The sequence below is a fragment of the Engystomops pustulosus genome, chromosome 2 (genome assembly GCF_040894005.1).
Source record: "Engystomops pustulosus chromosome 2, aEngPut4.maternal, whole genome shotgun sequence".
NCBI classification, from domain to species: Eukaryota; Metazoa; Chordata; class Amphibia; order Anura; family Leptodactylidae; genus Engystomops; species Engystomops pustulosus.
In genome coordinates this window covers 205,624,302-205,648,041 of record NC_092412.1, presented here as the reverse complement: position 1 = coordinate 205,648,041, position 23,740 = coordinate 205,624,302, and the positions used below count along the sequence as shown (strand labels likewise).

At 39.6% G+C, this 23,740-nt stretch overlaps 1 protein-coding gene across 5 annotated transcripts in view; it reads right to left on the bottom strand.

Annotated features, from left to right (window-relative positions):
• The window catches only part of ZBED1 (zinc finger BED-type containing 1), a 158,395-nt gene that overhangs the window by 108,090 nt on the left and 26,565 nt on the right, over positions 1-23,740 (bottom strand). For 4 of the 5 annotated variants that reach the window (XM_072137896.1, XM_072137899.1, XM_072137898.1 and 1 more), the window contains exon 4: positions 15,341-15,409. The exons of the other annotated variant lie outside the window; for it this stretch is intronic. In XM_072137896.1, the coding sequence (XP_071993997.1) occupies positions 15,341-15,409 (69 nt within the window). The remainder of the gene's footprint in view (positions 1-15,340; positions 15,410-23,740) is intronic. 5 annotated transcript variants of the gene reach the window in all.

Genomic DNA, 23,740 nt, shown 5'->3' with positions numbered 1-23,740 from the left:
AATTTCTAGATACAGTAGATCAACAAAGCCCCTTGCAGAGGTTTATAATGTAGGCACTCCTAGTACCTTACATAAGAACAGAAATCAAATTTAGAACCCTTATTATGCTCTTAAGAGTCATTAGCAGTCACCTTACAAAAGAGAAAGGGAACATCTTGCTTTCTTTATTCTACAGAAATTTTTGAATTTATTGTGCACCGTAACGGACAGTCGCAAGTTCTAAATATGGCACAAGGCAATAGATGAATCGGAAAGGCAGCGGTGAATGTGAGTATTTGTGAAATTGACTTTGAAAAATTTTGCAAACAAAAAGATGCAAAAAGAAGGATTAAACCACAGCTGCACCCAAAAAATACCAAAAGACCAAAGATTAAACATAGAAATCTTTCCCCTACGGGGTAGTTTGCCATTGCCTTCAGCTATAGTTCAAGAGATTTCCTAATCAGTATGGCTGGTAGTATAGCATGTTACCACTTGGCTATAGCAGTCAAATGATTTGTTTTTTGCTTTTTTTTTTTTTTTTAGTATTATGATCCTTTTTACAGCATCAATTAAACATGGAAATCCTTTAAGTTAAATAGCGAGCGTTTATACAACTAAAAAAGGAACAAAGGGAAAAAGCCACCTCACCACTCAGCAGCGCAAAATCATCTCCTGGAGAGCTTCATAGTGCACAGATGTGAATGTCTTGCTAGAAGAGACAGTTAGATACAATAACTATAGAACAGGTGACTCTAGCTCTCAGAATCTTGGAACTCCAACGTTAAAACATTCTTTATTTGTAACAGTTATAACACATGTTGTACAGGTAATGGTGTTCCTCTGCTTCAACGTTCCACTCTTCTATCCAGTAATAATAGATTCCAAGACTAAAGGAAAAAATACAGTACCTCTTTCGCTGCACTCACAAATCACAGGTGGAAATAGATATCATGGTTGGTCTCCACATCCTACTGAGTTCTCCGGCCAGGGAACTCCAATGGAGTAGCGGCGAGGTCTCGTGTGACTGCTAGGTCTTCCGACTGGGAACAGCCGCTGGTTCACTATTGGTTCCGCTTTCTCCTGATCCGCTTGGATCTTAAGCTCAGAGGAGGAGAAAAGACGATCGAGATGGTGCACTAAGGTTTTGCAAGATTCAGGAAATTTATTCCTTAAATTATACTCACAAAACATAGGAGTTAAAAAGCTTTTTAAAATATATAAGATGCACGCTCATGCCCAACTCCGAGTTTCGCCAGGTACGGCTTCTTCCGGGGCGACGTACCTACGGTCCATGTGAATGGGGCCTAAAGATGTGGTATTTAGAAGAGGTTTTACTGTATGAAAATATTTCAGAGCACAAAACTGAACATTACACCAAGCAAGAAGAACATAATCCCGGACTTGATAGTATCTGACTTGTTTTGTTAATTGCTGCGAGTCACACATACATCATGGCCACAGCTTTCTCATTATTCCCTGCTCACCTCCATGTCTTACAAACAAAGCTTGTTTAAATATATATGTCTGTAGAACCTAATAATTTTTATAGTATACTACTCATCAAAGCGTTTAACCCAACATGTGATCATGGTATGATTGACATATGGACCCTGTAGTTGTGTTTATGTTCTAGGGAAATTCTACTTACATATGAATACATATATACATTGTGGAATTGCTGTCAAGTTTTTCAGGCAAAAAAAATATATAGAAATTTAAAGTACAAAATAGATGATAATAAATAAACAAGAGTTATCCACAAACTGAAGGGAAAAAATTGAGCAGATAACCTGTAGACCAGGTTTCAAATTAACAGAATATCAATGTAAAGGGGTTGGCCACTATCAAAAAACTTTACTTGGATAAGTACAAGACCTTTATGGGTCACCCATTTAGTACTTGGAAATTCATATGACATCCCATATTTTGCTGCCTTCCAGCGGAGTGATGTGGGCCTGCAGAAATTACTGTAGATGTCCCAATGGACTCCCCAACCATTGATATAGCAGCGGTTATGACAAAGGGGTTGTGCATACAGTAATGACTTCTGTCATCCATCAGTTGGAAAGGCAGCTCGAGTCAGGACGTCGGAGGTCATGAGTTGTGAGTATTGCTGCCGGACGGTCAAAATAAATTTAACCAGCATAAGTACTATATGACTGACCCCAAAACTAGGGTTTTGTACTAACCCTAGTAAAGTGTTTAGATTTTCATTTTAAATGCTAATCTTGCATTTTTAATGCACTGTGTGAAACCTGTTGAAAAATGCCACCAAAAACCTATATGAAAATTTTGGTACATATTCTACAGTAAACGCACATTTTTTTTTTGTTTCATTTCCATTAATAGGGTTTCCCCAAGAACTGATCAGCAGCTAAGGAGACTGCATATACAAGCAGTCAACTCACTACAGTCAACTAATGGATGAGAATACTACCTGACCCGTTGATACCCAGGTGGGTATATTGTAGATATTTATAACATTTCCCTTGGTGAAGTATAAGTATCTATGAAGGAAAGCCCATGAAACAGCAACAATATATGTGATTTGCATCCTACCCGTTATATGACCTTTGTGGGAATACCACTTTTATCTATAATTATTTTACTGATTTGTTATGTAATTAAAGATAAAATGTAAACTTCCAATTAAAATCCACAGGTAAATATAAAAAACAATGGGGCAGATTTATCAAGCGGTCTGAAAGTCAGAATATTTCTAGTTGCCCATGGCAACCAATAGCAGCTCAGCTTTTGTTTTACCAGTGTTCATGAATATTTTAAAGGGGAACTGTGATTGGTTGCCTAGTCAACTATAAATACTCTGACTTACAGACAGCTCGATAAATCTGCCCTAATATATGTGTGGTTTCAATGGCTAATGTTTTGTTTGAATAAGCCTACTGTAAATTATACAAAGAATTATGGTAGTGGATGGAAATGGCTGAAGAATTGTATAATTGCTTTCTCTATATTTCTATAAGAGGAGAACACAGGGGCGTAATTAGGAGGGGCTGGGTCCCATGGCAGAATTATGAATGGGGCCCCATATCACCCTTAAAAGAATATACATATTTGTAAACTCACACATGTTTATACAATCACACACATTTATACACAGCATAAACATATATACAGTATATACCCACCTTATATGCACAAATACAGCATATGAACACATAAAACTGCACCATACACACCCATATAACATATACATGGACATACAGCATCACATATAGAGAGCAAGTTCACATCACCATATACACACCCAATAACCCAGATGCCGGAGCCCCCTGACAATGTGGGTCCCATATCAGTTGCTATGGTTGCTACCTCTGTAATTACGCCCCTAGTGGAAAACATGTTGTTATGAAACTTCTATTCACAGAGGTACTTGGAATATGATACTGAGGTCTTCACTTTACAGTACACTGCCCTAGTTGTAAGAAAGATGAAATGATCCTGGTAATGGCAAGTATCATACCAATAAATTGTACTAAAATGTTGGTCTTTCGATTGGAGCTTGAAACAGAATGGATCATGAAATTCAAATAAGGCGATTGCCTGTGATGTCTTTTGTCCATGTAATCAAAATTAAGACAGCTTGGCTGGAGTGCTTGTATGAGAGCAAAATGATAAGCTGTAGAGAAGACAAAAGATCTGATACACCTGAATGAAAAGATTTCTTCTGACAGTAAGGAGCTGCAAATGTAAAAGGTAAGAAAAGATGTGCTCAAAGAAAAGTGCTACTGTATTTAACAAGGTGTAAATTCCATGTGTGAATATTGTATCACTGCTGCCAGGACAGTAGAAAAGATAATGGAAAGTGCAAATGGTAAATCCTTAAAGGAAATTACCATCAAAATGAAGCAGAATAAACCAGGGGCACTTACTCATAGATTGAGGCATAAGTATGTGAATGAGACTGAAGGGCTCCTTGGGGTGTTACCCCTCTTTGCTGTAGCTTCACAGGCCATTACACTTTGCTGGAGCACTTCCCACCTCACACTGTGATCAAGCAGGGTGGGGTGGGATTTCTGGGGGAAGTAGGGAAGGATGCGATAGTATAACAGCCTGTGAAGCTACAGCACTTAAGGGCTCTGGTTATGCCCCCCTGAGCCCTTTCTAATTAATAAGCATGAACTTAAAAATGTATTTTAGAAGGAAGGGGGTTATGGATAACAAATATAAGAAGATTACCCCAGTCACTGCACCTAGATTATCATGCTTGATTTTGATGGTAGATTTCCTGTGTTTACAAAATTGTTTACAATGCTTATGTTGTGAAAGGTATATTCTGATGATCACCTAGGAACATTCTCTTCAAGAAAATTGCATTAAAAAATGCTTGAAGTGGTTGGGGAAGACAAGACAGAGCATAGTGTATAGGTATCTGATCTGGTCGAACCCCTATATCTAGGCGCATCAAATTTGTGGTATTTCATGGTCCACTGTAGCAATTGTATGCCAGCTTCCCTAGGCTATATATAGATTTCTGTATCAGAGGTGAAAACTCTGACAAGGTTCATTTGTCATTGTGATCAAAATAGCGTGACAATTATTTATTTTGTTACCTGAAGCTTTGTTTATACTGAGTAATCTGAAATCAATGGAGCTTTAAAGTTGATACTATATAAATGATATACAAACATTCAAGTCAAGTGATTGAAAGCAAAAACGGTCAATACTATATAAAAAGTGTAAGTCTATGCTAACTACCTAAACATTGGTGATATCTGGTCTGCTTAGGATGCTGGAGGAGGTGGGGTGTGGGGCACCCACTGTTGATGAAATATCCTGTAGCTATTGCTGTGAAAAGTAGTTTTCGTGGTGTCAGATACAATTAATATGTGTCTTTTTTTTTTTTTTTTTTTTTTAGTGGTGGAAAGTGGTGAAGAGTAAACCAGAAGAATATTGGTCTAGCAGCATAGAAACCTCCCCCTGTGGAGGTTTGGGTGCTGGTAATCCGGTAGACAAAGATGGCTGCTCCTCTGGCTATTGTAGTGGCCACTGCTGCGGCACACACGTGTGTTGCTCGGGACAGAAAATGGTCCCAGAGAAAGATATCTTATTATAGATCCATTTCTTGAACGTGTGAATAAGACGAACTACTGAAACACTCAAAAACAAAGGCCACAGTTGGAATTTACTAAAATTTCTTTGTATTTTTGTTTCAGACCCCTGGCAGTAAGGTGTTAAATGTTTTGTAGTGCAGAGATCTTTCAGCGCCTTATATCATTGTGGTACTTTTTTCTTGCTATTTGCTCATCCATAATGACTTCAAGTATGTTTGCCACTTTTTCCACCCACTCTAAAGACACCAGCTTCTCACTGATGACATAAATTGTTATTGATTTTCCTGGATACAAAATGCTGCTCTAGTGAAGGAGTTAATGGAGTGTCTCGTGGTAATCAACGTCACCTGAGATGGTCAATTCCAGGGTCAGTTTTCTGCTTGAGTAAGCCGCGCGATAGGCAACAACAACATGCGCCTTACATTATACATGGGGTTATTATATTATGATCTTTAAGAAAGCATTACTTTAACACCGTAATGTGTGACATTAAATAACAACATTGTAATGGTGCAGGGTTATAATTACAGACTGACCTTTAACACCTTAAGGACACGGACTACAATAGTCTTCAGAACAGAGAACTTTTTTTACGTTTTTCCTTGCTTCTAGCAGACAAAACTTTTATTTTTTTATCTGACATGGGCATATAGGAGATAAGAAGTTTTAAGTTGTAATTTTTATGGTAAAAATTGCACATGCATAAAAATGTATCCACAGAACCACACTACAAAGCCCAACAGTAGTTTGCAGCTTTATCACAAAAAAATACATTTATTCAGCCTGGTTTCTCTTATTGATGCAGTCAAGCTCCATCCCGCCCCCTCACGGCAGCTGTGCCCGGTAAACCCACTCCTCCACACTGTCCCCACGCAAAAACACGGAGAGAACATAGAAACTCTTTGCAGATGTTGACCTGGATGTGATTTGAACCCAGGACCCGAGCACTGCAAGGCAGAAGTGCTACCCACTCAGCCACCGTGCCGCCCGCTGTACTACTGTACTGCAATCAATTGTATCTATCAGTGTTTCATTAAAAATCTGACTGTTAGACTAAGTCTTGTACTGGGCCTAATAGGCCTTCTACATGTCTCTGAGGTCTTTTTCAGACCTCTGGCTGCCACGGCTACCTCCCAACACCACATGATCACATTGCAAGGGGCCAGAGGGAACAGTCTTCATTACAACAAGAATAGGTATTCTACCACTATCAATTAGGTTTCAATGAATATCTGATTGTGAAGTTTCCATTTCACCTTGTTAGCCAGCTGGTCTTTGTGGTGGGTTTTTATCTTCCCATTTCCTTTTGTTGATAAATGCATAGGACTGGTGGCTGATAATTTGATGGCAATCATTTGCCATTACAGTAAACACTGCTCTTACAGTAAAGAACCTTTGTCTATGGTGATGGTAGAATCGCCTCTCCTCTAGGCGTAGAGGATGCCCCCTTGTCCTGGTCACAGGCCGAGGTATAAAAAGATCTTTGGAGAGATCCTTGTACTGTCCGTTCAGGTATTTGTACATTGTAATGAGGTCTCCCCTCAGTCGTCTTTTTTCTAAACTGAATAATCCCAAATTTTGTAATCTGTCATTGTATTCTAGTCCCCCCATTCCCCTAATAATCCTGGTTGCTCTCCTCTGCACCCGTTCCAGCTCTACTATATCCTTTTTATACACTGGTGCCCAAAACTGTACACAATATTCCATGTGAGGTCTGACTAGGGATTTGTATAAGGGCAGAACTATGTCTTTATCATGAGAATCTATTCCTCTCTTGATACATCCCATTATTTTATTTGCTTTAGCAGCAGCCGCCTGGCTCTGGTCACTAAAATTAAGTTTACCATCCACCAATACGCCCAAGTCCTTTTCAGCTTGAGTTTTACTAAGTAATTGACCGTTTAGAACATAATTATACTTTTTGTTTCCATGGCCCAAGTGCATAACTTTACATTTATCTACATTAAACCTCATCAACCATTTCTCTGCCCATCCCTCAAGCTTCCACAAATCCCTCTGTAATGCTAAACTATCGACCTCAGTATTTATTACTTTACACAGCTTAGTATCATCTGCAAATATTGAACCTTGACTGTGTAAACCCACTACAAGGTCATTAATAAAAATATTAAAAAGAAGTGGCCCCAATACTAGTAGGATAGAGCCATCTGTAAAAGGGGTTGTGTGGGGATGAAAAAAACCCATATATGCCTGGGGGGGGGGGGTGTATAAAAATAATAAAGCTCTTGTTCTCATCCCAGCTGCTGTTCAGTCCATCACTGTTGGCCTCTGGCTGTATACAGAGGTTGGCGGTGCCGTCCCGGCCATAGCCGCACACCTGCTAAAGCCCGAGTTTCTGTTTATTTGTTGCACAGAGGAAGTAAAGGAAACAGACATAACAATCATCTTGCTTGAAGGCTAAAATCTCAATGGATATTCTAAACAATCTCCAATAATGAAGCCAAATTCTGGATGGTGCGGGTAGAAAACGTCCCCTTTACCAAGGCCGTTAAGGTCAGACTTCAAGTACTGTAAAACAGCTGGAGGATATATGCAGATTCTTGTAATGTGGTTAGTTTTGAAAAAGAATGTTGTGTGATGCCAGGGCTTTGTGGAATTCATGATGATTTGCTGTGACATTGTATTTGATATGACTGCATGGCAATATTGCATCTGACAGGTTGCATGACCTACAAGGAAAGGTCCATCCATATGGGACATGATACATGTGCATCTCGTGTTAGACTGTCATTAGAAAGACAGATGGCTTTGTAGAGCAGATCCTGCAGAAAACCCTCATCTGACCTACGTGATATAGAAAAGTAATAACATACGGACCTATGGCCCTGTTATCTCTTACCAATTGTTATGTGTAGCTTTCAGTTTCTAAGAAGTTTCATATCTTTGTACTGTATGTACATTTGAGCTGCGCATTCGCTATCACTATATACAAGTAAAACATTACCTTCAACACCTAGTAATTTCTGAATAACTGTTATTCTTTACTAAAACTAGCGTATTGTTAACCCCTTAAAGGGAACCTGTCACCAGGAGACCCATTTTTAGCACCCCCAGTCCCCATAGAGCATGTGCAGAAACCGCCAAATGGTTTTTGTATTTAAAAAAAAAAAAAATGGTTTTACAGAAAAAGATAAGTTATATATTACCTTTCAATGCCATGTGCTCTGTGACCAGTCTATTTGTCCCCTGGGAGTGTCTGAAAAGGAGCAGTTTCCACCCGACCCTCAGGAAGCAAGGAATTCATAATACCGCCCCTCATCCGGCATATTGACGCCCCCTGCCCCGCCGCCTCCCCCTTCCGGACGTCATCAATCGATGATCCGCCCGCTGTCAGGAACTCAGGGAGCTACTCAAAGTATGCAGCGACTTCTTTACCCTACTATAAGCCTAGCAAGAGGCAGCGTAAAGTAGTGCATACGCAGAAGAATGCAGTGGCCATGCGGCCGCCTCCGCTTCATCTGCACATGTCTGGCCCCACATTCCGCAAGATGCTGACAGCGCAGGTGCGAGAATGCCTGATGCGGTCAGCGAGAGTTGTTAACAGAGGGCGGATCATCGATTGATGGCATCCGCAGGTGGGGGGTGAGGTAGGGGGCATGAATATGTTAGGTGAGGGGCGGTATTATGAATTCAAAAACAATACACGGAGGAGCGGTTTCCAGAGGGTAGGGGTATAGCTCCTTTTCAGCCACTCCCAAGGGACAAATAGACTGGTCACATTGAAAGGTAATTTATAACTTTTTTTTTTTTCTGTTAAACCGATCTTTTTTATACAAAAACTGTTTAGCAGTGTATGTAGAACACTCTATGGGGACTGAGGGGGGGGGGGGGGGTACAAATGTGACTCCTGGTGACAGGATCCGTTTAAAGATGGTTTCCTGGGCTTAGTAAAAAGGGACTAACATTGGCCGAATGTTGGCCCCTAGTTTTTCCTGTGGTGTACGTAGACAACCAGAAAGTGCAGTGCTGCAGGGATTGGGAGCAGTTGTCATGGAGCAGCGAATGCAGTTTTAACTTGATACTGGCACCCTAAAAATTCTTTTAACAGAACAGAAAATGGGATAGATTAAATACTTTGAACAAACTATTTAAATTTAGTAAAAAAAATATATATATAGTTAAAAATAAAAAGTCATACAGAGGTTGCATTAATGCCAGTACAGGCACAAAAAAGGCTGATGTGTCCAAGAACCTACAGACTTTCTCAGTACTAAATGGACGACGAGGCCGGCATCACTCTGCAGAAATGCTGGCATGGCTCCTGACAGCTCCTAGCACACAGGAACTGAAGAGGAGACTGAGGAGCTGTGGTGTGGAGGCTGCATATAACAGTTTTGTATTTTCCCTGTGTGCCTAAGCAGTGGCTGCCTCTCCCAGGCATCATGCTGTCAGGTCATGGCCGAGTTGGCCTAAACCATGCCTCCTCTGAATGTTGACTGTATAGGTTGCAAAGCTTGGAAGCTGGAGCGGCACAAGAGACAGGTGTGGTCACACAATCACCTGCATTTGGGAGAGAAACTAGGGCAACACCCCTGCCGATGCATAGGTGGGCTGGTGGCTGCGAATAGCGCCCTCTCCAGGTTGGGAGCTGTTGGGGGGGGGGGGAGAGTCGTGAACCCTCTGGGAAGGTTCTGGAACCTGGATATTATGTATGGGGATGCTTCCTGGAAAGGCAACAGTTAACTGGTGTATGTAGTCATCCAATGAGCTGTCTATGATGTCAGTTGGAATGTGATTGGAGAGATGCTACCACCTGACCAGGGGGAGTATAGGAACCCCTGCTGTGTGGAAGCACATGGAGAGGAGCACACCTTCAGTGCTGCTTCAGCTATTCTATCCCAGGAACTTCTAGTGTCTCAGGCCTACTGCCTGACACACAGTGTGAGTGTAGGAGACTCAAGCCCAGAACTTCAGCTTTCACTACTTGGACACAGTTCTCCCTGAACCAGCCCAGTCTGGATCTACTATCAGGCTGAGTGCACCTTTCCTGCGGACCAACTGTCCATGTGCATCCCGGAATCCAAGAATCTGCTGTGGTAACCATTTCTGGGCATTGCCTGCTGTTCAATAAAGAACTGTAAGTTGATTTGAACGTTGCCTCCGTCTGATCCCTGGATACGGCTACCTTCCACCACGGGCTTCCCCATTCATTACCCAGGGACTCATCCTACAGACATTTAGGGGTTGTCCCAGGGAGAACCCACTGCATCAGCCTCTCCCTCCATATTTCTTGCACATACCACCTGCTGGAGACCTGGCAGCCCTCCAAAAGTATGATTTTTAGTTTTGAATGAAAACGTGAAAGATTTCACCTAAAGTTCTAATCCTTATAACATCCTATAAAAGAGAAAGAACGCTTACAAAAACAGGTCAACATAAAGCAGACATTCCGTAAATGTTATTTATCAAGTTATGTTGGTGTTATGACTACGTGTTGGAGAACATTTGAAACATTTTTCCAAATTTTCTCCATCTATCAATTTTTTTGTTAGAAATAAACGCAAAACATATCACCCAAACTTTTCAACTAAAACAAAGTGCAGTGTGTCACAAGAAAACAATTTCAAAATCACCTGGATATGTAAAAGCATTCTAAAGTTCTAACCACTTATAGTGCCCAGAGCCGAATTATAGGGTGGGCTGAGGTCTTGAGTGACCTGTCCTTCACCTTATCTGAATACCTAGCACTGGTTGGCTGAGCTGGCTTCCAGCCAAACCAAAGCCAATCAGTGTTAGGTGCATTTATTCAACGATCACTCCACCCCTCCCCAACCCCGTGCTGACACATGAGAATCTGCAGTCAGGAAGGACTTGGGTAAGTAAGATGTATTAACCCCCGGTGCTGTGACATCAGTGTGTGTATTAACACCCTGTGTTCAGACACTGATGTCTCTATTAACCCCCCCTGTGTGTCCTGTATTTGGGTGATAAAAAGATCTGTCTGCTAAGCAGATAATTTAGAACACGTCACAAAAAAAAATCAAAATCACTTTGGCAAGTTAAAGCATGGAATAACAGAACTGTATGAGGGCTTATTATTTGGGGACAAATTGTACTTCCCACTTACAGTATTCAATATTACTTGCAATGTACTGGGATGCTGGATAAAAATTCCAAATGCATTTTTCTTAAGGGCTTTGTATTTACATCCCTCACTGTGTGCTCCATTATGATCACGGAGATCTCAAATTTATAAAAGTTGCATGTATTAATTTAATTTAAAAAATGCTATTCTTTTGTACAAAAAAATATCTTTACTTTTGCCATATTCCAACATCAAAAACCTCTTCAAACTTAGGTGTATTAATGTGTGTAAGGTGTCATTTTTGCGGGACCGGTTGTCGATTTCCTTGCTACCATTTTGGGGACTGTACATCCTTTTGATCACTTTTTATTCAGGTGTTCTGAGAAAGTTGCCAAGTTAATTATGTGCAAAAAAGATCTTGACAATCACATACGGTAAGTATTTTTTTCACAGATTATACACATTTTTTTAATTGATAATAAGACTATAAAAAGAAATGCATGTAATTGCAGACTTTTAAGTATGATTTTTTTTCCATTGATAGAATAGCGAGTCATTTCCAATCAAGTCACTGAAAAAGCTTTTCAAACCCCTTCCATTGTTCTCAGTCTGAAAAAAGACAATGTCTATGGCAATCTGCAGCCACTTCTACAATCGAACAATATTTATATATGTGCATGGCCAAAACACTATAATTATGCTTTATTTATGTAATAGCCGTTCATACAGAACCAAAATTGTTCCATCGATATATTGAATGCTCTTCTAATGGTAACTGGAATAAGAGCGGTTTGTTAAAAAAGAAAAAAAGGCTATGGCAGGTTTGCCTCAGCCTGGAAGAAAAATCTTACAAAAAACAAACTTTAAAAAAAGACTATTGTGAAATGATTGTAAGGTGAACTAGAAAGCTTTCTACATTTTATTCCAAGTATTTAAATAATTTCTAAAGTAAACCTAGAGACAGAGATTTCAATGCAGTAAACATTTAGGGATAGAGTTGCAGTATTATCATGTGCAAGTAAAAAAACAAAAAGAAAACACAGCAAAGGCGCACTTTGTTCTTTTTTTTTTCAAGCCTAAATAGTAGCATTTTTTTATTGAAATACATTGCTTGGACATTTTTGAAGCTATTAAAATTTCACCAAATGCTGACATATACTGTGGGAAAAATATACTAATGAAAATGCACAAGTATTGGATTTGTGTATTGTTTACTAGCAAACAATGAAGTAAGAAGAGGCAACATGCCTATGTTACCGTACTTATAGATTATTTTTAACATTTATATTATTTAGTATTTATAGCATAATTTTTCAGTTATATAGTGGTAGATTTCCTTTAAAAGGGGGAAATTTAGAATGTACAAAATAAAAGACCAAACTTTTGAGACATTGTTTGACAGAAAATAAGCCAGGAGACAATTTAAAAACTTTGTAAACAGTCTAGCTTCCTCTAACTTATAGACATTATGCACGTCAGCCCCTGTGCATTAAATAGAACTTCACACATATGGACAGAAATTTGGATGCAATCTGAGATATTCAGAACACATACTTTTCTCCTAGTACCCATATTGCTCCGGTTCTTCTGTTCTTGGTCCCTGCTCCTGATCTGCTTCATTTAATGAGTGGTCTACTAGGACAAGAAGACAACACAGGAAGTGAAGTCCCCTGGAAAACATCCCACGTCTGAAGAGGCCACTCATGTCATACCTGCTAAATTTCCAGTAGAATGCAAAGACCGAAATTAGAAGCTGGAGCGATATTTACAGAAAACACCCTTGATAACTTTTCAATCACAGTGCTTAGAAGCCCAAGGAATTGGAGACGAACTGTAAGTTCTGTATAACTTAAAAGTGGCAGATCAACAATAGTTTATCCTGTTATACTTGTCATGCTTTTGGTGAGCAAAATGCATGAAAAAGATTGTTGACACAAGTTTATTTTTTATCATTACAAATATTATCCTACATATATGCCTCAAATAACACCAACAACAGTACCAATATTACTCTGAAAAAAAACATTTCCCAGCTTGCTTTTTTCTTTCCACTCAAAATTGATAAATTTGTTAAACTATAACTAAGGCAACAGAATATGGTAAAGAGCCATTTTATCTCCATCTCCTGGCCACTTGAGGATGCTAATTGTACCTTCTGTTACAAAACAACCACAGTATTATCAATATATTCTAATGTTTAGAAAAAAAAATTCTTACTGTTGAGCTTTAATATCACTATAGGCAAAACAGCAGATCCTATAAGGTCAATCTACTTAGTCCCTAACACTGCAGGTAAAGAAAAATCATGGCTCTGTATTACTCTACTGCACACATCACAAGCTGGGAAATTCAGAAAGGTTATTTGCTTGGTCAGGCAGAATATACCCATTTACATTTCCAGCCCCCTATACGTGTAGATATCTCCAAGTTCAGCACTCGGTTTAGCATTGCTTATATATGAAAAAGTTTGACTGCTATTCTGTAATTTTGGCGATATTTACAAAATCACGGAAAACCTGAAACAAGTGATAATTTAATTCCCTCTCATTTGCAGGCAGCATGCCCTGATAATTATAGCAAAGCCTGTAGAAAGTAGAACAGGTTCCAGAGAGAAAAACACCCAGACTTATCTCCCTCAGTGAACACCCACAATGCAATTTAGCCACTGCCGCCTAAATGAAAATGCTAAGAAATTAATTAAGTCGTCTAAACTGTAAATTCTGTAATATAGGCAGCAATACTCCAATGTCGAGACAAGGTCACCTAGCCAGTCATCCAATGAATTATTAATGAGTCAATTATGGTGTATACCTTCTGCCTAATCTGGATAGTCAACACAAGAACAATGAACAGGCATAGCAAAGAAATTATATTTACAAAGCATAATACTGGGGATAGAGAAGAGTAAGCATAAACTTTACTGGCAGCAAATAAGTCAATAAATAAGAGGGCGACATTTTAGACTAAACAGTCTAAAACTCTGCAAGATTTATCAATCAAACACTTTGATAAACCAGCTGCAGTTGAAGACTGTCCATCTAAGGATGGCTCCACAAGACCGTGCACAATATATAGAAACTGGACCATCTGCTGGTCCATTTCCCTGGACAAACCAAAATGCTGGAAGTCCTTGCATCATAGTCAAAAAAGAGGCGACAAATCCCTTGCATGAAATTTGGTGCAAGGACTCCTGTCTCCGGCACTGTGCTCGGTCCATGGAATCTGACCCACACTAGCTGTTTTCCATCGACTGTGCATAGTTATGTGCAGCCAGCCTAACTTTGAGACTTTTTTGATAATTCTGCCCTACTGACACTATTTTTTCTGGTTTCTACTACTTTTGGAGACATTTCTGTCAGGTGAGACCGTATCAAAAAGTAGCACAATAAACCAGACATAGTGGCGATAAATCTCAGTGGGTTATGCATGTTAAGGCAGAACAACTGTGTCGGGCCAACTATTGTCCTCTGAATGGTCTTTCTCCATAGCTGGGCTACCATTGTCAGGAAATCACATCATGAAGACAACATAATAAAGGCTTGTCTGATGGTACAGACAAGTGTAGTGGGCAGAATTTAAGTCTTATATGGGGGATGCAGCCACTCTTCTTGACTACATAATTTTATACAAATACTGATTTTATACAATTTCCACTTGTATTTTATTTTTTCCAAAACATTTACAGGGTTATAGCAAATAGAGAGCTTGCTGTTCCTTATCTTCAAATTGCAGAGCAAAGCATGTGACCAACCATACTAAGATGCAGATGCATATTAAAAGGAAATCTGTCAATATCATTCACCTGACTAAACTTCCAGCCCCCTCTAACAGGGTATGCAAATTCCTTTTTTGTTTTTACTTATAAATATATTTTAGGAGATGGTGGGGTGGGGGGGTTGGGAGCATCAGTTCTGATGCTCATTAGGCGAGATCAGCAAAAAAAAAAAAAAAAGAAAATATCTAGGTTTGTCAAGTGATTTTAAGGTCTTTTACATGATCAATAGTGATTGTTGTCCAAGTATTACTATTTTATGATTCTTCAGACATATCTAGAGATGAAAATGAATATTTATTTCTGACTTACCAAAGCAACTAAAAAACTCAGCATAACAAAGAAAAGTCACGACAAACTAAAAGCCTAAACTTCTGCTGAGCAGCGTAAATATTCTAAAAGACTTCTCCATTAGCTCACCAGCCGTCATGGTATTAACTTATTGACTTCATAGAAAATGCATACCTTTCTCATTCAGGGTGTCTTGTTGTATTCTTGTCACCGCTTCATTGCCATCAGTTTCATTGTTCCCCGCTGTAATGGATCACAGAATTGTTTACTGCTTGAATTACAATGGAGTGATAACATTTACTGCATATTGATAGTCATGCATTAAAGTACAAAAGTAGAAATAAGAAATAATATATAGCAACACAACCCTGCCAGCTCCAAACAATGACAGAAGTTACAAGCATGCGATCGGCAATCAGCTCCCGCGTCTAAATAGAAGACACCAGGCGCTGATTGCGTATCACATGCTTCTGCATACAAACGCATGTGATCGCCCGCGGGCTGGCCCAGTGCGTTTTGATTCAATTACAAAATGGAATCAAAATGCAAAGTACGCTAAATACAGACCAAGTCTATTAAGAGAGAAATTTGGTTCATCTGCCTGGCATAGAAAGAGCTCTGTGCAGGGCAGACACAGCAGGGTGAAGTGTCAAAGCAATCTGCAGGATCATAGTAAATAAGACTGGAAAAAGATGTAAGTACATCAAGCCCAACCTTTAAAAATTGAAAAAAAGGTGTTTTTTCCTTGACATTTTTGCTCTCCAGAATCCAGGCCTCTCTTGAATATGTACAAAGTATGCGCCATAACAACCTACTGCAGCAGAGAATTCCATAGTATCACTACTACTTTTGTACAACCCACAAAAGGGAAGGAAGGGATTAGATGAAGGGATTCTATATAACATAATCATCAATGTAATTTAGTTGTAAAAAGGCAACTAGACCCTACTTGAAGTCCTTTGCTGTCCCCACTGTGAACAGCGGCTGAGGCGGGCTATTCCACAGATTGAAAGTGGAAAAGCCCTGTCACCTCTGGTGATTAAACCTTGATTTCTCCAGACGGGGACAGTGCCCCCTTGTCTTTGGATTTGATTTAATCTGGAACAACTTTACTTGTTACTTGTTATTTTTTGTATGGACCATTCATTTATTTATATAAATTAATCATGTCCCCTCTTAGTCGTCTCTTTTCCAAACCAAATAAATGTAGTTGTTTAATCTTTGGTTATACCTGAGACCCTCCATTCCCCTTATTTATTTTATGATCTACTAGTACACCCATGTCCTTCTCAACAAGGAACTCTCCCAGATTTATTCCCTCAAGGACAAAGATGCATGTGGATTATTAGACCTCAGGTGCATAACCTTACATTTGTCCACAACACTCATTTGCCAAGTGGATGACCAAACATTCAGTTTGTCCAAGTCACCCTGCAGCCTATGAATATCCTCCATAGACTGTATTACACTACATAGCTTGGTGCCATCTGCAAAAATAGACACAGTGCTATTAATTCCTACCTCTAGGAATAATTATCTATCTCATTAATAATAATTATACCTAGGCATTCAAATAGGACGAACCTGAGACGATACTAGGAGACTGAAAAGCCAGCAGTTATTGGATAGGGTTAAAGTACTCTGTAAAAGGGGCTCATCGATAGAATCTTTTTTGTTGAACAAAATATCTTACTGGTAATTCTATATAATCTTAGATGTATCCCTGCTCCTCTACCCAAACAAGCTATTAGGGATATAGAGTTACATAACCATGTGGGGTTGGTCATTTAAAAAATCTAAAAATTTCAAGGCAGTTTATGTACTGTCCAAAAAGATTGGGACAGGCAGGCTTCCCCAATATAGCGTGTTACCAAAAAGCAGCTTTATGGTAACCCATCAAAAAGTGGTGGTTGGAGGTGAGGTGCAAGAAAGGTGAATGATTATAGAATTGGAAGTGGATAATGTATCTGCGTTAAAGGCCCTTTTGCCAGGGGAATTTTTGGAGTTGAAAGGGGAAAAAAAATATTAGGAACTATACGTAGAGATATCTTGGAAACAACACGGTCGACAGTATATGCCTGGAGGAGATACTCCAAACTTTTTGGGGAGAAGGTAAAATTTTCCCTTAAGGATATAGATTTGGAATCGGTACAAAGTTTAGTTGAGAATCTTGATTTGACGGAACGGATCCAAGTTGGTATTAGTAACTTGGAGTCTCTAAGGAAGGAGGGTGACTACCTATCCTTCAAGGAGTTGAGGCAGAAATATAATATACCGGTTTCAGATCGGTTTACCGATCATAGACTAAGATCTATAATTAATTTGTTCAATGATTCTATAGAAGAAATAGTATATACTAGCCCTAGATTTTTGACATATATGAAGTCTGCAAGATCAAATGGGGGTACCTCAGCAGCGTATAAGGATCTAATATTTCGATATGGTAGGGGTAAACAACCATATATGCTGAACTGGGAAAAGAAACTAAACTTGACCTTGTTGTATGAGCAATGGATGAAGGCAATCTCCAACTGAAATAGGAATCTGCTCTGTACAAACCACATAGGTAATTTGTTCAAACTGCGTACCAGATGGTACATGACCCCCAAAAAATTGTCGCGGCCCCGAGCCGGCATGAAGACAGAAGAGGCGCGGCCACTGAGCTGCCGCGGACCTGCGGCATGAAGATGAAGAGGAGCTGTCCGGGCCATCGGAATGGTGAGTTGTAAGTTTATTATTTTGTATACCCGAGTATAAGCCGAGTGTTGAATTTTTAGCACCCGATCTGCCTTACAGGGGTCAGGAGGGTCTGGCAGCGCTGGAACCTCCTGACCTCCGGACTATAAGACGCAGAGACTTTTTAGCAAGATTTTTTTCTTGCTAAAAAGTGCGTCTTATAGTCCAGAAAATACGGTAGCAATTACCAGGGGTCCTTTTGTAACTAGCAGTCATCTGTAAGTCGGGTGTTCTTAACTAGGGGACCGTCTGTACATGAAAAATAATATAGGAATAATTTTACTTTCCTTGGCAACATTTCTTTCAGTCTCAATATTTCTTTAAGTTTTACTTTTTATCTCCATAATCCTGTAACGCTTCATATTTCTACTCCTATAAGCGCCTTATATTTTTCATTTATTGCTCTCCTTACAGTACTACTTAACCACATTGGCTTTTTCTTGTTTCTCTTATGTTTTTTCCCGTATTGTATGTGTTTTCCACAGGGTTTTTTTTTTTAGAATATTTGTGAAGATGTCCCATTTTATTTGGGTGCTTTTGTTTTTGAGAACATTGTCCCAGATAATGCCTTTAAAAAAAATTGCCTCTAAAAATGTACACATTCTGAAGTTCAGAGTGTTCATTGCCCTTCTACTAACCATTTTGGTAAAGCGTAATATAAATTAAATGATATTGTGGTCATTATTGCCCAGTTTGCCCGCAACCTAAAATTATTATTATTTAGGTTAATAATTTAAAACAACACCAAAAAAAAAAAAACAATTTCCCTATATATAATGAGGATGTTAACGGAGGCTATTTGGGAGGCTCTTTGGTAGATACTTCTTTCTTCAGTGTTCTGTTCAAAATTGACATCAAAAGATACACCTTTAGTCAAATGATTAGGGTCCAGAGAATTGTCGACGACCCCCGTCAGGTCAATATTAGACTTAATGAAATGTCAGATAAATTTAATGCCTGGGGTTAACTCACCCAGTTGGTCAACAGACACAGGCGAAAGACCTTGACAAACTGACTTTATTAACGCCTAAAGTGCGGGACCACACTTTGCCAGACAGGGTACCGTTTGTATCCACCTTTGGCCCACATAGCAAGGCTGTTTCAAAGTTGATCCGCAAGCATTGGCCAACTTTGTCTCGCTTCCACAGTGACATTAAAGAATTGCAGACACCCCCTCTTTTTTCGTACAAAAGACCTAAAACCTGAGGGACAATTTGGTTAAAGGTGATTCTGGCCTTATTGATAAAAAAGCAATCTGGCTTCCAGTCTAAAGGCAGGCTGCTATCCTTGCATGAGTGAGAATTGCAGCTACATGCTGAAGGGAGATTCGTTCACTAACCCGATGAGCGGCAGGAAGTACATTAATAATCATCATTTGACATGCACATCTGACCACGTAAGTTATGTTCTGTTGTGCCCCTGCCCTAAAATTTATGCAGGGGAGACTACGACCGAGTGCAGACTGAAGTTACACAACCATCGGTCATCTATCAATACTTCCAAATTAGATTTACCAGTTCTCAGACATTTCAAAGAACATGGACATAAAATTCAACAGCTGAGATTTTGTATTATCGACACCTCTTAGAAGAGGAGGTGATAGATAGAAGGTCTTGAAGAGACGAGAAACTGAATGGATTCACAGGCTTAACTCTTTACAACCGACAGGTTTGAATGTGGACTTTTATGTAAACACTCTGTTCTAAGTTTGCCCTATTTTGCTCCCTTGATCTATCGATTACACAGAAGTCATTGTAAGGAAGGTAGTGTTATTAAAATTGTATGGACTCATTTCTTTAAAATAATTTTTTCTTGTTTCTTTTCTTTTTTTAGATCACAATTCACATGAAGCCTTTTGACAATCAACCCCGAGCGCTTACCATTCAATTTGGACTGTATAATTTGCTGGTCACTATATTCTTTTGGAGATTTTGCTTCTAATTTTTGCAAATGCAAGTCGTATAAATGCCATTATTGTATATTGTACCTAACTTCACAGTTCACAGTTTTCACTTAGGGGGACATCTATTAGTGGGAACATAGTACCAATGACTCTAAGTGGATGCATTGGTCTGCCTGACAGACACAGCATTATACACAGAGGCCCACTGATTATGGGCTAGATGTGTGAATGCTTATTCCGCTGTAATGGTTTCTGATATCTCCCCATTGTACTTACCTGAGCACGGGCTGTATGCACACATGCCCACTTCCAAGATGGCCACGGACCTGTCTGATGGATCACGCGAGAATTGGGTCGATACTCGGGTGGTAGACGGCGCTGAGTGACATGGAGTATCGTAGCAGTGTGTAATCCTGCAATGCGAACACAAGGTCTCGGCTAGTCACCTCAGGGTCACACTTCCACCAAAAGTTTGGTCCATTCTTGATGTGTGGTGCTGTTAGATGTATTCTAGCTGTGAGTGATCGTAACTTATAATATGTATTGTTTAGCGAGTTAGTATATAGTTGTTCAAGTTTCATAGGCACTTATTAACATTTTTGTAATTATTAATTTATGGATATTTTCAATTAATTGTCACAAAAGTTTTATTTTTTTATCCATGGCTACATAGCTAAACGTTGTTTTTTCCACTGGTGAAATAAAAACCTTTATTTACTATGGAGTGCTGCCTCCTTACCTTGGACTTATAATTATAGTTTGGGTAAACAAATAAAGTAATAAAAAGTACAACAGAATGGGTATAGTGATATTGGCTAAGCAGATATTAAGTTATTATACCTGTATTGGCCACACGCACCCGTCCCTATTCCCAGCGTGTTCAATTTTTCAGATGACCATTCCAGAGTGCTCCATTAATCTATACATTTTTCTAGGAACTCCTTCAGCATTGCAACAACCAGGGTCGCCATTAGTTGGTTTGGGATCCTTTACTGGCAAATTTTGTTGGTCCTCCACAGAATGATAACCCGGGCCTGTGTGCACAGTGAATGAAGGACGGTTTTCACACAAAGCCCCCCTGATGAGTGCCCTGGTAACAACAGACTTCCCCAAAGAGCTATCCAAATATAAAAGATGATTGTAATGTTATTGGCACAAACATCTTACAAGACTAATAATTTAAAGGAGTTGTCCCAACTTCAGTTGGGACCCCCAGCAGTTAGGAGAAAAGGGTTTGGTTTTCAATAATGGGTGGTGCAACAGACTGAGCATTACTTTGCCGCTTCATTCAGTTTTATAAGATTGGCTGGAGGTAGGCGAGCACTGTATTCAACAATCTTCAACCTTGAATAGAATTGAATGATGCGATCATGGGAATGGAGAGTTGTCGAGCCATCACTATCCACTGCATTTGGAAGAACTTCCAAAGTGCATTGGAAATAACTTCCAAAGTTGGGACAATCCCCTTCACTTAATTTAATTGCACTTTTAGAATATATATTTACTTTGAAAATTGGTAACTTGCTCAATACCTATTTCACCCACTGAATATCCCAAATGTTTGTATGTATTATGAGTATCAAAAGGAGAAAACTTAAATAAAGAGATGAAGAGATAGCGATAGGAAATGATCAGAAAAATAAAAACAAAGTTTAGTGTTGTTTGAAGTGTCATCTGTAGTGCAACTGTACAAGTTTTCAGAATTTATACAGTTAAAAAGTGGTCAATTCTTTGGCTCCGATTTATTCTCAGACGTCATAAAACTAAACCTGCTCTTATACCATTTATGGCAAAGTTTCCCAATCAGAGTTCCATGGATGCCAGTCAGATGTTCCTGGCAAAAAGCTCTCAATTACACAAAGGATTTGGCGCTCTGTACAAAAAATGTTTCAAATCTATATAGAGCTATATTCAAACAATACAGCAATCAGCCAATCAGGAGTAAAATACTAAAATTACATTTTGGGGCAGATTTATTCAATGTGTGATAACAGTTTGTGATAAGAGTAACTACTAGTAAAAGAGCCCCACTGTTGGATTTAAGAGGTTGGTAATCATTGGGCTATTGTAAGATGCCAATAGAAAATCATAATCCAAAAACTGACAGCAATCAAGATAGAAAAGAAAAGTCATTTCTTTGTTCACTACAATCTTATTTATGTGAATGGATAAAAAATGGATAGAGAGGGCAGTGCCCTTTTCAAATGAACATAACACTCCATGCATTATGCAGCAAACACCCACCGGAAACACCCACGATTGGGGCAAGCAGCTGTTAATAAACCCCCCTGCCCGGCAAATTTACAGATCAAGAGCCAAATTCCCATATACTGCAATACAGTAGTATTGCAATACAGACAGTCCCCAAAAAATGCCTATTAGCTAAGAGCGAGTGTGATTTACTTGCATTGTAAGCTTGCCTGAATGTCCATCCAACACTTAGAGACCAGAACTGAACTCAGCAATAGGCCTTATGGACACCCAGTTACAGATGACACCCAGATGCTAGTAATTTACTCATTTTTAGCCCAAGGCTGCATTTATCCCCTGTGAAGAAGCTTAAAAGGGTATTCCAGGAATCAGCATAATTCATATACAAATGGGTACTCAAAATATAAGCTAATGTGTAATTAGTTGTTATTTAAAATTTTGCTCCCCTTAGCAGAAAATGCTGATGACATAGACTGTAATGAAGAATTAAAATGCTACTGGCCCTTTAATCAGTCCGTTAATTTCCTCCGCGCGGTCAGTTGCAGAGCATACACATGACAGAAGATGGCCGCTGGTCACATGTCCACATCACATGTCCTGCACCTGCCTGGGCAGGTCATGTGATCACCACTACATTTGGCTGTAGTCGGTTGGTTGCAAGGCATCCAGTATGGACAGTGTTGTGGTGATGGCAGTTACACATCATTACTATGGTAACAGAGCAGCACAGTCTATTAGATCATCACTGGAAGCAGAGCATAATAGGGAGGAGCACTAAAGGATCATGGAACTTGTACTATCCAGTGGCGGCCATCTTAGTGATAACTCCACCTACTTTATTAATTTGTATCATCATGGGTTTTTGTGTCAGACGTTCATATTCCCGGAATACCCCTTTAATTATCAATCCTTTTTCTTATGACAACCAAAAATTGAGAAAATCCAATTGTCACAGGGACCAAAAATTTGTTGTCTGGAGTTACGCAAAATACCTACATACAAATTTAATTTAAAGAGAATCTGTCAGGCACATCCCCAAACCTATGCACCCCCTGCCCTCTTATGCACACATCTCCTGCTTAGCTGCAGCACAGAAAGGGGTGTGAATAATATGTACGGGAGGAAGGGAGGGAGCATGTTTACAAGAGAAGCGGAAGGGGGCCCTGCAACCAGTCTCAGGACAGCTGAGGAACACCTAACTTAAGCAGATCAAAGGATTACAATGCAGAAGGGGGGGGGGGGGTCACAGCAGCTACTGACTCATTTCAATATCATCATGCAGAGAAACTCACTACAGAAAATGAGGTAGGACCTTTGGTTGGGGGTCTATATGTGCTGACAGGTTCCCTTTGAGAATAAACCTAATGAACTTATCTTGCATGGAACCTTGGAACTGCCTGTGTATGGTAGGAGCAATCAGTCCCTCTAGGGCAGTGGTGTCGAACCTATGGCACAGGTCCAAGAGGTGGCAGTCAGAAGCATTTCAGTGGGCACTCAGATCAGGACAGAGTTCACCAAATAGGACCAAATCTTCCTGCAGTCCCAGGCAAGAGATGCTGCTCTCAGTGCTATTTTAAAGCTGTTTGGAACTGTATGAAAATTGAGAAGGTGTTGACAGAACTGCAATAACTTTGGAGGTTCTCCTGCTGGACCCACCATTCTTCCTCTACTGAGAGACCCTTGAGAGAAGCTACAATGTCGGAGTCTGAATCTGCCTTTCTTTT